We start from the raw sequence: 14,204 nt of genomic DNA, 5'->3' as shown, positions 1-14,204 counted from the left end.
TTGTGCGTAAAGCTACCAGCAAGGAAAAAAAAAAAACCAAACAAATGAGCAGTTAAAACTGTTTGTGTTCATTTCATCCTGCATATAATTTACGGAGGGTTGTTAGTCATCTAATTTGATAGGATATGTTTTTCTTTTTCAAATTGGCTTCTTTAATTGTGTTCTCAACCTTATTCCTACAAATATCCTCAGATGTGTGATTTCCATAATTCATGGAAATGAGGCAAGCCTTCAAATTTAATAAGCTACAAGTGAGCTACAGGTACAGAAATATGGTTATAAACATGACTCTCTGGTTAAACTGACAGTCTGAGGCAATCATGCAGGTCACAGATGAGAATTAATGAATTAAATGAATTAATTCCCTGGGCACAGACAGAATTTGAAATTAAAATTGTCTCATTGGTTAAGTACCCTGACAGTAAAACTCTTGTCTAGAACAGAAAAAACACAAATGCCTGATTACAAAGACTGCAGCACTTCATTTCAGATTTCAGACCTTTAACAAACCCAGTCATGTATTCTGTACGTTCATTTCAATCAAGACTGCAAATTAGAGCCATGCAATGTACAAGGATGTGACAACATGAAGTAGATCAGGTCTGATGTATACATTTGATCTGCTTTTCAGCTTAAATTCACAGTGAGCTTAAGTAGTGTTTTGGGAAATCATAGGCTGCACAAGGCAGACAACTTCTGAGGAGGAGCAGAGGAGTAGTGTGGGATTGTTTTTAATAAAACAGCTCAAGAGACGGCCATTAAATGGGCTGGGTTTTTTTTCCTCTTATTTCCCCCTAAATTATGAAAGATGAGTGAGGAATTTGAACAGAACTAACAATGTAATAACAATTTAAAACACAAGAAAGTGACTAAAACAAGCAATTTGCTGCAAAAATAAGAGCTCTTTCACATCTTTCCATATGTAGAAAAGCTTTTTGACTGAAATTTAAGTCACTTTTGGCTCTAAGTGCCTCTGAATTCGATAAACGTTTGCTGATAAAGGCATATTAAATACTGAGTAGTTGATATTTGCTTCTTGTTAAAATCTCTGTGGCAGTGCTGCAGATAAGACAGCCTCATTGTTACAGATAAAAAGCGAAAAACTTGTTTTTAAATGACTTTAAGATTTTCAGTTGAGAAATGGTATGGACTAATTGCTGATGCATTGAGCATGCCATGTTCAGGTAATAGACTTATCTAAATGTAGTTACTTTCCTTACAAGGTTATCTCTCTAAACCAATATTATGAACACTGCCAGAATTCAATTCTGTGAGTAAATGCTGTATACTTCACTTAGACCGTCAGTGCTCTGCTGTTGTCAAGTAAGTGGCACAATTGACTTAAGATCACACAAAACTGCTTACTCTCATTATAAAGTAATCAATACTCAATTACCAGTGAAGTAATGTGGGACCTCTGGGTCTATAACCCTCTCTCTTCCATGGAGACCCTCGCCTCCTGCTCCGCTTTTGATTAATAGCCTCACGGTTCTTTGGCAAATCATGGATAAAGCCGGTAGATTTATCTTGTTTTGTGATACAGTTAAGTGACTACTGGATCTACATTGGTTAAGTTATGGCAAGTCAAACCCAGAATACCTTCAAAAAGGGAGCACAGACGGCTGTAAAAAGACCTTTTCTAGGTTTTCGTCAGCAAACTTATCCAAATTATTCCCACAAACCTGCTTCTTGAAACAAGGCTGTGCTATATTTAAAGTATTTTCAAGGCAAATGTACGAGTGCCAGAGCTGCAGGCAGAAGGGAGCATTTAAAGATCCCCTCCAGATATGTTTGAAGACATGAGAATAATACTCTACTTCACTGTAAAGTCCATTCTCAGTATATGTACACTGGAGGCTTCACATTTCCATATAACACTTATGCAAGTTGTATACTGGACCACAATTGGGTCCAGAATTGTTGTGATGTCACAAATCATGCTTGCAAGTACATGCTTTAAAGTCACATTAAAGGGGAGCACAGAGAAACTTTCCACTTTGAGCAGGTGAATGTGAAAACAGCCTTCCAGCGTCAAACTCAAACATCCAACTAAAGGAACGAGACGAAGAAGAACATTTTCACTGGACTTTAAGCAGTTCTCTTAATTGGGTTCAGTCGAGGAACATAAAATTCAATCAAAAACTGGTCAAAACCAGTGGTTGACTCACCAAGTAGCTCTCAATATGTCTAATTTACAGGTCCTTACCAAATAGTCCTCTACATGAATATTTATCCATTCCCTTTTTTTAACATTTTGTCAGTCATTTTCACAAATGATGATATTTCCTTGCTAACAGTGGCCTTGAATGTGTTATACATTAACACCATCCGAGCTACATGTGTATTGAAAATTGCTATAGAAGACAGTAAATACTTCTGTTTACTAGAACAATGAGAATGCAAAATGCATAAAACTTTATTTATCAAAGATTTAAACACTGACATTACATTAATATGCACAATTTACAAAAAGTTAAGAAACAATGATTGTCAAGCGTTATTTAGTTAAGACTTTTCTGAAATATAATGACCTCCATTATATTCTCTCATATATTCCATCAAACTGTCGGTCATTCTGACAAACTATGACCAGCTGATAAACTAAAAGTTTTAGATACATAAAATATTTTCAACAAACCTGAGCTGGAAGCACTGCAGATAAGTATGAGATAAGGTGAGTGGTTATTTTTACAGTTCTACAGTAAGAACAATGCAGGGGTGCAGTGAAAAATAATGTTAATGATTAACTACGGTCACTGGGTAGTGTCGGGTAATTACAATAGAAAATGTGCAAGGTACAGTACAGCTTTGATGCTGATAACCATGTCATACAATTTAACGGTTTTATTCAGGCAACTTGGTTTCATTTGTAGTATCAGTTCAAACTATTCTGAGTGTAAATGTTATCCAAATGTGTATGACTTTCAGTGCATTACTATGTAAAGAGACTTTAAGATCACCCCTCATGAAACAAAAGCTGCAGGATTCCTTTTTATGAGAGCTTCAGTTACTCCCAAAAGGTGTCTGTCCCACAAAACAGACAGACAAACACATTCATTCTAATAGTCCTGCAGATCTGCAGAAAAGTTCTGCATCCTCTCCACCACAAAGAAGCAGAGTGTTCCAGAGAAGCCCAGAATGACCATCAGTAGGAGCTGCCACATCAGCAGGAGGTAACCACTGTAGAAGAACGCCACTGCTGCAAACACAGACTGACAACAGATAACAATTTCACTTTGTTGTTTAAAAGAGGAAGTTACTCTCGCATCACTGGACAGCAAAGATGCCCAACAGTGACTCCTGGACTGCAGGAAATAACACTCACATATGTTATTCTTACCACAGTCAAACTAACAGATCCCAATGATGCATTTACTGTCACTTAAAACAAATTAACTCATAGTATAAAGAGTTAAGTAAGACCTTGAATTCAACCACATAAATACAACTATAAAAAAATGTACACATAACTTTGTATTGTCAATATCTTTTATACAATCTTTACTATGTGCTACAGATAATTCCATCTGTGTGCACATATTTAACAAAGATACAGATTTCACTTTAATCATTTTAGATTTATACAAAATATAAATGCTTAATACCACGTAGAATGTTATGTTTATTAGACCTCTGTAGCAACATGTTTGTTATGCAAATGTTATTTAATGTTTTTGTTTTTATATGCTGCATCTAAATTCACTGTTATGTTCACATTTTAATATCTATAAAATATGTTAAGAAAATGCCATAATTTATAGGGTTTATTTCTTGTAAGAGAAAGTGTTTGCACCACAGGAGACTGAGGAAAAGAGGGGAGATTTAGAGGCGTCTGTGGGCCTTGTTGTTTTCATTTTAATGGGGCTTCAGGTGAATTTATTTCACACTTGACAAGACAACATTTTAACCCAGCTTTGCTCGGCTCTGCAAACAATGTCTGAGAATTGGCAACTCAGGATTACCTGGATGAATTTGAAGATGGCAAAAGCAGGCGTGCTGTGTTCTGCATAAACACAGCCTAATATGCTGTAGAGCTGTGTGTTGAAACAGCTGTCCCCAAGTCCAAGCAGGAAACTACACAACAGGGCAATGGATACACTGAGGAAGAAAGTATAGTTCTTATTAAAACACAAGTTCATTGCCCGTCCTGATGATCAACTCCTTCTTACTGACCAATTATTGGAGAAATTAACTACCTTGGAGTTAGAAATGGGTTTTTCTGGGTGGTGGTTGTAAAGACGACAGGGGCGTCATCAGGTATGTTAAGGAAGATCAAATAGAAAGCAACGAAATGGACAACCATTCCCAGAAACACAACAGAGGTTCGCCTGAAGCGATTGTTCTTACACAGCAATCCAAACAAGCCTCCACCTGGTGAGAGAGAACACCTGTATGAATGCAATGACCCTCACAACACTTTAGTGACTGTAAATACACTTAACAAGTTCTGACAGAGGAAATGTAAACTTACCTACGATTTCTCCAATGCCTATCACAATCCCAGAGATCCCAATCAAGCCTTTAGCTGCTGCTCCAAACTGTGTAGTGGCTCCGATACATGTTCCATACACTCCACTGTAGAAAGCTAGCTCCAGGCCTGGAGAACAAGGAGGGCATGCTGTAGCTGCAAGCCATCACTGGAGGCCAAGATACTTACTGTATTACATGAATGCATTCTCCCTTTGACTTACCGCTATACACCATGCAGGGACTCAGAAGCACCATAGTTTTAGCCTTCAGAAGCTGCAGTATGGTTTCTGAAGAGGAGAGGACACAATAGACTGATTTGAATTGCTTATAAATAAAGATTATATTCCTGGCACTAATACGCTCCCTTTACATCTGGATTGAGAGTAGATAAAAACACACACGATAAAGCCCCGTTTTCCTCTGATAATTAAAGTTGAGCGAAGGTAGAAGATGTTAAAATATTCTGTCTCTATATGTCATTTGAATGCAGGCAGGAAAACACCCAAAAGAGACTTTCACTCAGCCAGTTAGGGAAATTCAGATTTTCAAAGAAGAAATCCCTCTAGGTTTGTTTCTATATGCCTGGATGCCCCTTTTCTGACATAAATCAGCGTTTACTTTGATAAACCCGATATCTTTAAGGCAGGCGTACACAAGTCTACAAGCACACAAGATACGTGTGAGACAAAGAGCAATCTGATCATCCAAACAACTTGAGGCTGCACTGAAGACAGGTGCAAGTGCAGCAGAGTTTCCAGTAGACAAACAAAGATATAATCTGAAATATACACTTGCACAGGCAGTTTCTGTGTACTCTGATGTAACGCTAGAAGATTTGTATCCACATAAAAGCAATTTTTACTTTTAACTGCCTGAGACTGCCTGCTAGTTTCAGACTAAGAACAATGAAATATGGAGAACTAGGTTACCTGCAGTATGCCAAAGAACATTTCTCTAAGTGCTTTAGTGTGTTTTTCTAAAGCTATTATATCAACTGTGAAGAAACCCATCTTTCAGATGATGTAGATTTACACTATATGTGCATTTTGAACTTGTGTAGATTAATTCTACATGGATACATAATGAATACAGTAAATTTATGTTGATGCAACATATAAATGGGTGAATATGTATTATTTTAAGAAAAAACTCTGGTGTGTTATTCCAACAGCAAAACTTACTGAACTCTGACTTGGCATCTTGCATGGCAGTATTTGCTCTGTGCTTATACCTAAACAAAAGAAAACACATTCATTGTAACACCCACAAAGCTGAAATAAATCAACAGAAATACAAGAGACACAAACAGGGATATAACTTCCGTCAAGTAAAGAACCGGAGAAGTAATTTACAGATACAGAGACTTAAGCTACAGATTACAAGGATTCCTCAAAATCCCCCCCAGACCGCAAACAGTGTTTTTCACAGTAAATGATGTCTCCCCATAGGATTCTTTGTTATGCTGTTGGAATCATGCACACACTCAAACTCAGCCAATAAGCACGGATCAAATACCTGCATCTAGCAGGTGTCCAGAAAACACAATCTGTTACCAAAATGCAGTCAAAAACAGGCTGAGAGAATCTGTTTTGTCCAGACTTAGCAGCCTAACAACATTTTTCTATATGTTCACCTATTTTCAGTGTAGTGTTGTTCTTTACATATCCTTGTGTTTGGGATTTTAATGACTCAGTATTCTTTGATACCAGCTCTTTAGCTTAATAAAATAAAAATTAAATTAAATAAAAATTTTAATTATATCTGAAATGATGCCGAGGGCCGTGCCTGAGGAGATCAGTATTTAACTGCTGTCACTCTCGAAAAGAAAGTCTCCATCCAGCTGCCCCAAGCGTTCCTGATTGCACCCTCTGTATGTATGTATGAAGTGTTATGGTTAGGCTTGACTGTCAATTTGTCAGTGATCTGGACAAAAGGGTCAGTGTAATTTTTGTGATGGACAAGAGTGGTTTAAAACTCCTGCAGAGCTGGGGTGGATAGTTGTCTTTCAAACCTTCACAAAATCCAAGGTGACTTATTTAAAAAAAAAAAAAAAATCCTAGATTGTTTGGTTAAAGCTTAAAGGTACACTATGCAGGATTTGTTGGTTGGTGTTTGTTAACAAACAACATTCAAAGTTGGCCTCCCTGACCCAATGGGTGCGAGAGAGAGAGACTGAATGAGGAGAGCGAGCCACGCCGGCGAGAACAAAGCCCTGAATCAGATAAATAAAATGTTATTTTCTGATTGTTTCACAGCAGTTACGTTGTAAAATAAACACACCCACACCTCTGCACAACCCTGCAGGAAGGTGCCGCATTGCTGGATTTTATGTGGGTGCAGAGTTTCAGCCTGTCTGCTGTGGACTCTCTGCTCTGCATGTGTGTAGCTCAGCCCCACCTTCAGTCAACCAGACACACAGACATGCTGCTCTTTATACATCTATGACACAGAGACAAAGAGCAGAGTGGAGCAGAGGTGAGAGAGAGACGGAGATAGCGATGTAACCTGGTCGCTATGCTATGAGTCCCGACCTCACACCCTGCTCACTGTTGGCTGGGGGCTACACACCCACTGCCCAAAGGCCCAGAAGCGTCCCGAACACAGCAAAATAATAAGAAAATACAGGCAGAGGGCAGAGTCTCTGCAGATAAAAACATCTCCAAACTTCTAGAGGGTGATGACTGAGAGGGATTATTTTTGTATGAGTCTATACATTGTGTTTTTTTAGGAAATCCTGTATAGTATACCTTTAACATGATAAACTGAATGAAAGGTTCATACTCTCAGCATCCTTTTTCAATAGTGGGTTATACATGTTTATACTGTATATTCTGTGAGTGATTTTGAGTGATTTTGTGAGACTACAGTGAAAACTGTGTAATTACAGTATAGGATATTCATTTACATCACTCGGGCTGAGAGCAGGGACTGCCCCTCCTCTTCAGAGAGCATCTCCTCTTCATGATGGCTTTTTCGCAACACCAGGAAGCTGAGTGTGCCCAATACTGAGGCGACCAACAGGAACAGGAAAATGTTTTTCCTGCTGCCGTCTGAGAGAGGAAGATTAAAATAAACCGGTTAATTAAAATACACAATATATATTATCAACATTAAGCTCAAGCATATTCTGAATAACAAATCACTCATATAATCCTCTTGATAATGTGCTTTCATCATCATGCTACATTTTGCTATTATAATCATTGCAGTGCTTACTCAAGTATTAACCCTACCTGATATTTCTGTTCTTCCATTCCAATCAAAATAAATGTAAAGATTGCCAAACAGCATGCTGTAAATGAGAAAAGTAATGTGTAAATCAAATCAATAAATGAAAAACATGACATTAACACAAATCACAATGGCATTTTTCACATACAAACGCAACATGGCATGGCTGCTGGAGGAAACCCTTGAATCTCCAGTGACTTTCATGCTGTTTTATGACTAAATGAATTACGTAACCTAACCTTTCCCTTCACGTAGGCTCATAAAACCTATTGATTAATGTTAGAAATCCATTGTCTTCTGGCTAAAATAAGACTGTTCTTAATTCACAACAAATGTTTTGGTGACACATAGTTTTCATATGACAACACTATGTACTACACCATGCCCTCATCCATTAGTCCTGATGGACAATTAGAGAGCTGTAAAATCCAACTAACCCCACACTGTTAAACTAATATACATTGTCCAAAATCACTCCCTACTTATTACATAGGGCTGCAGCTAACAATTATTTTTACTATTGATTAATCTGCCAATTATGTTCTTGATTCATAATTTTGTCTATAAAATGCCAGAAAATAGTAAAAAAGTATAATTATAATTCCAAAGATTACGTCTTTGAATGTCTTGTTTTGTCCGACCAACAGTGCAAACCCCAAAGAGATTTAGTTTACTATCATACAGGACAAAGAAAAGCATTAAAAATGACTAAAATGAGTATTTGATTGTCAAAATAGTTGCAGATTCAATTTCTGATGGATAACACAAATAATAAACAGAGACTCCCTGGTCAGTCTCCGTTGTCTTAGTTGAAAGTACTTCCCAGTTGCCTCTGGGCCCAGGAAGCAACTGTACACACACAGAATGCAGTTATCGAATGCTGTATACACAATGCTGTATATACAAAAGATTAAAGATCAGCACCAGAAGACTTGTCTTATACCCCTGCACTGAGAACAACAAGGCTATAAACTGACGCAAACAGCTCCCTTTAGTTATCTCCGGCTGGCACCAGTCCTTGCAACACACACTAATGAGAAATGAGCCCCTGCAAAGCCACATCTTATCCTTATGGTTCATCCGTCTGGCCCACACTAAGTGTGATAGAAGTTACATGCTTATTCAAGTCAAGATGAAATGAAAAATGCCTTTTTAACCCTTTTAGATCACATCCTCAGTCATATTGTGCACCTATTTAACAATATATGCTAAAAAAATACCAAAAAAAAATCAATTTCTTTCTATTCTTACATCAAAATACAATGATGTTTTCTTCCTGTAAAACTAAATATGACGAATACTTAGGCTTGATCCAACCAGTTTCAACCAATAATATCATGACATCCACCCATCAATCAATCATCAACTTTTAGTGGCACAGAGATTCATTGTGACACACCCACTTTTCAATGTTCAAATCAAAGTCCCCCCAACGTTATGTCCTACGTGTCTATCCTATGTCACTCGGAAATACGTCACGATACTGAATACAGTACTCTCTACAGATACTCTTGAAATGCCGTTTTATCTGGATTTTAAGGCCTTACAATGATTCAGCATTTCAGTACACATTCTCTGTAAATTTCTGTCCATCCATTAATCAATTAATTGACTAATTACCCTCTCTCTACGCTATATTTATTGTCTGACATTTTATTTGAGTGTCCAAATTCTGTGTGAAATTACATATCTTTATATATATATATCTTACAATAGCAAACAAAAATACACTACCTTCTGTCAAACAATGCACTGCATCACATTGTATAGGTGCAAAAATGACTGTCATGTCTGAGATTTTAGACTCCTGTGCCTGCAGAGCATTTTGTTGTGCACAGCAAATTTCATGTGTATCAAACCTCTCTGGGCATTTAGGAGTTTAGAAATTTGACCTTTAATTATAGTGCTCCCATTAGGACAATCAGTGTAATAATGGAAGAAAAAAAAACAAACACTGGGAACATAGTATTATCTGAGATGTCATCTGAGAAATCATGTTTGGTAGACTGAAAAGGCAGTCAAGGACGGTGGACTCATTTTGGGTTGAATCAGACACTGACTTTATGAACACGACGATCTGCATTTTCTGCCTCTGAGGATACTTCTTTCATTTTTTTTAAAGCTGTTTATTTGCCATTCATGGTTAACAGTCCAGTCCTGTAAAATGCTGTGATCTATTTCTGTCTTTAATTACAGATCACCTAAACTAAAAAATGTAGATGAGCAATTAGTTTGTCCCACAGCTTCAGTGAGGGATAACAGGGGTTATTCATAAACGACAACTAACTGCATTCGGTGTGTTTGTGTGTGTGTGTGTGTGTGTGTGTGTGTGTGTGTGTGTGTGTGTGTATGTCTGCAGGCTGTGAAGAACTGATTCATAAGTTTACTGTGGCAGGGATCAACACTGCGGAGTCAGATTAGCATTGCCCTATTGTGAGCCTTGGCGCACATGACAGCCAATGTAATTATTATACTAATTCAATTTGCATAATTTAACAAATACAAATTAGTTGTCCAAGCCAGTGTGCAAGAGCAGAGGGCCAAATACGAGAGATGAAAAAAGCCAAAACTCTTACCTGCACCTGTTTTAAGAGACTGAGGTGTTTTTGTTTTTAGAGTCTGCAAAGAAACTAATGAGATACTGACTGCTTATGACAATTTGTAACAGGATTTATAAAATACATTTTTATATAAAGTATTGAGTAATATCCCTTCAAGCTAAGAATACAGGGGGGTGGGGGTATTCTGGCTGCTGCAGTGTAATTATATCTTTGATCAACTGGGGCAGATGCATCAAACAGAACAAGTGAAAAAAAAAAAAACATGGTGATGAACTGCATTGAATTTAATGATGGGAAGGAATAATGCAATGCAGACTATTTAATCACAGTCCTGAGTTATATAAGAAAGCAAATTAATATGAAAATGTCTGAATCTCAAATAAAAAACTGAATATGTCATTTACTACAGGTCATAGTTACATCACATATAATCTATAATCGTTCAAATGCAATGTGGTTTAAAGGAAACATTTGATTTTCAATGAAGTAATGCATGGAGCTAATAGTACTGGGCTGCAAAACTGCAGTCTGACATAACACACTGTGTCAGTAGCTGCATACCTGCACTGCAACAGAGCCCAGAACATCCCCGTGTTCCTGTTGATGGTTGAAGCGTCAGAGTTTTCCACCAGAAACTGTCCTTGAGCTGTCCAGAGCACTGCAGAGAAGTAAGGGAGAGGGGTCATTTGAGGAAGAAAATAAAAAAAAAAAAATTAACCAGTCACTTAATTGCCCTTGTGAAGTGAAAAATTATCTGTTCTGTGTTGGTAAGTAATGCATCTAACCATACAGTAGCCCAGGGGCATGATAAAAATTCATCACACTGCATTAAAAACAGCCCAAATCATTTTTCTTCATTTATGCTCAGTAGAGGGATTCTTTCTCAGTATTTTCACTAACGTCTATGAGCAAGCTCAAGGTGCTGCATACTATTTGCAGTAACAGTGCCTAACCCATTTACGGTCTAATTTGGGATATACTGTTTATATGCATCATCACGTCATGATAATCCCTGTATGCATGATTAAACACTATTTTAAATTTTAATACAAGAAACTGAGCTTGCAAAAGGCTGCAAAAACTCAACAGAGACCAAGTATTTATGTGCCACACTTATCTCGGGCTACTATTAATACACTGTAACACACTCCAATGTTGATATGCGTAATTCTGTAAATGGAATTCATGGATTCATGTGACGACCAAAGAAATGGAAAACTGCCTATTCTGAATTTTAAAAAGCTGTTAAACATTACAACTCATATTTTAGGATGCTGCATCTTAAGGGAGAGTATTTGGAAAAAGGACAAAGGTGTTTCGAGAACCATAAGAGTCGTCCTAAATGACTGTAATTTGTTCTAATTAAGGGAGTTTGGCCTTTAACTTGAGAACGGCTTTCTTTTTTCACAGTATGAGCTAAATATTCATTGCTGTGATAGGATAAGTATCAGCAACAATAATAATATAATCTTCAACTACTTACCTCCCTCTAAGGATATCTGAAAGTTTCTTTATATTGTGTATGCTGCTGCAAACAGTTCCAGTAATAAATAGCTTTAACGCTGTAGAAAAGAGTTCAAGTCTGGTGAGTTAGTTACAGTATAAACGATGGGAGATTAACTTACTGGCTGCTCCTATGCCGATCAGCACAGAGGTCAAGTAAAAGGCCCATGTAGAGGGGATGATGAACACAGCAATGTAACCACTAGACAAAAAGCATGTGGACCAGTGATGAGTGTTTCAGTTTCAGCATTGTCGTCTATACATTGTGTGTAATTAGCATGACAATGGTTACCTGTAAAGTAGGCCACTCAGAAACATAGTAATTTTTGGTCCAATCACTGCAACGACTGTTGGTGCAAGTAAATTTGAGAATGAAAAGATCCCGTAGATGATTCCAAGACTGTGACGGAGGAGGAGAATTATAATTATTATATTAGCTGTTCATTAAAATTAACAGAATCTTTTCTTTTTCCTGAATGAACCTGTATGACTCACCTGTGGTATCCACTTCCTGTGAAAGTATCATTCTCCAGGCTTTTCACTACAGTTTGCTGAAATTAAGAGGAAGAAGAAGAAGAAAACATCTCAGTGAAGAGCAGGGTCAGACTAGACAGGATGTGTCATAATTATGCTCCTCAGCCTTTCATCCGGTTTGATAATTTCACTGACCAATGAAGAAAATTAGAAACACGAGATGCGCCTGACATGCAGCTGTGATTGGCCTGTTTGAAATACTACCCATGAGACATCAAATTGTGAAATGAAACATTGTGTGCCCAGAACTAAACTTTCAAAAAATGTTTTATGTTTGTTTTGTTCTTAGGGATAAATTATAAATATATAAATTATATAAAATATAAATTTACTAATTGAACTACAACAAATCCATAAGAATTATATATTTTGTATTGCCAACATCTATTCCTATTTATAGGATGTGTGGAAACATGATAAGGTTATATCATCTTTCTGAATGCGTTTTACAGAGTTAAGAGTTTCAGGAAATCTGTTCCTTCCATTAAAAAAATAAATAATTAAATATGTCAAATCAGTGCAGCGTCCTCTGCACGCTCCCTGAAAAAAAAAACTTACAGAAAGAGGCACTGGTTTGAATGAGTAAAAACTTAAGGTGTGAAGTATAAAGTTTGTTGACTTACTTCAATGTTCCCACAGGTGGTGAAAGCGGTGAAAATAAACAGAAACCCCACACCCAAAATCACAACATTGAAAGTCCCTCTGTCTGCCATGGTGTTTTCCTTGTGATCACAGCAACATATTTGTAATCTATTACCGCTGCTGTCGATTAATTTGAACTACAAAACTAGGAAAGACTTCCATACGGATTCATAAAAGACTCAGGTAAATCCATTTTCACAAAGTCGCGCCAGTAAAGTTGACTTTACTAACTGTTAAGTTACAGCTTAATGCGCAAACAGCAGCAATATGAAAGGCGTAGTGGAGAATATGAGACACAGGCAGCAACAGTGCAGCACTGTTATGAGGACACTTCCCTCCTATCATACAAAGTACGCATGACAACTTGTGACTTTAATTAAAAGCTTTTTTTTTTTTTTTTATTGCGGTCTTCCTTTTTGGCTGACTTCGACATGTCGTCACCCACTTCGCTCTACACGGTAACCCTAGATTTACGAGAAATCTCGCGAGATTGACCATTTCAACCTAAACTATCATCTTTCCCTAACTCTAGCCAACTACCTCCAACCAAGTCTTGTTTTGTGCCAAAAACCTAACCAGGCTTAATTGCAGCGTTTTCACATAATAAAACATAATTATTTTGTACAATGAAGAACCCAATACACAACAAATATCGCGAGAGTTTTGCGATTCTAGGGTTACCATCTGGACACGACCACCCGCTTTTACTTCTTCTTCTTGTGCAATTTGCGGTAATTTACACTCATCTAGGCTGTGCTGCCTTCCAGGGGACAGTACTTTTGACAATGATTTGACAACTTTAAGTGTCTTACACAGTGTCTAATGTAAAGAAACGATTTCTATGGCACTTTTAGTAGAGTTCTCCAATATTTAAAAATCACATGTAGCCTATATTCAGAGCCTCTAGACATAAGAAAAGGTGGGCAGATTTAGGCACTGAAATTGATGGAATTTGAAAGGAAAGGGGGATTAAGATCAGTATGAGGGATGAGATCATAACTAAAAGTTAATATTGTCATCTGTAGTGTTTCTTTATTAGGTTTATTATATATATAAGAGAATAAGTTCAGGTCATAGGAGTCCATCAGGTAACTCATCTGAAATAGTTCATCCTGTATATAAGATCCTTGGATACATTTCAGAACAAAGTTATTTAATGCAATTCATTCAATGTATAGGAAATGTATTGCCTTAGTTCATTTTCCAATTGATGTGCTCGTACATAGATCCATGTACTACACTAGTAGTACTAGTGGTAAAAGT

At 37.2% G+C, this 14,204-nt stretch overlaps 1 protein-coding gene across 1 annotated transcript; it reads right to left on the bottom strand.

Moving 5' to 3' along the window:
* Positions 1–2,392: 2,392 nt before the first annotated feature.
* On the bottom strand, positions 2,393–13,508 carry LOC137168377 (UNC93-like protein MFSD11). Its single transcript, XM_067570925.1, has 13 exons — positions 12,923–13,508; positions 12,261–12,316; positions 12,058–12,165; positions 11,888–11,967; positions 10,824–10,920; positions 7,704–7,762; positions 7,376–7,520; positions 5,652–5,701; positions 4,692–4,757; positions 4,472–4,597; positions 4,197–4,371; positions 3,963–4,098; positions 2,393–3,212 (listed from the first exon to the last, which is right to left on the bottom strand). The coding sequence occupies exons 1-13, from the start codon at positions 13,010–13,012 to the stop codon at positions 3,060–3,062; spliced, it is 1,341 nt and encodes a 446-aa protein (XP_067427026.1). The 5' UTR covers positions 13,013–13,508; the 3' UTR covers positions 2,393–3,059.
* Positions 13,509–14,204: the final 696 nt, after the last annotated feature.

This window comes from Thunnus thynnus, chromosome 17 (genome assembly GCF_963924715.1).
Source record: "Thunnus thynnus chromosome 17, fThuThy2.1, whole genome shotgun sequence".
In the NCBI taxonomy this organism is placed as follows: Eukaryota; Metazoa; Chordata; class Actinopteri; order Scombriformes; family Scombridae; genus Thunnus; species Thunnus thynnus.
Note: the sequence above shows the minus strand (reverse complement) of the source record. Positions and strands in the feature narration are given on the sequence as shown.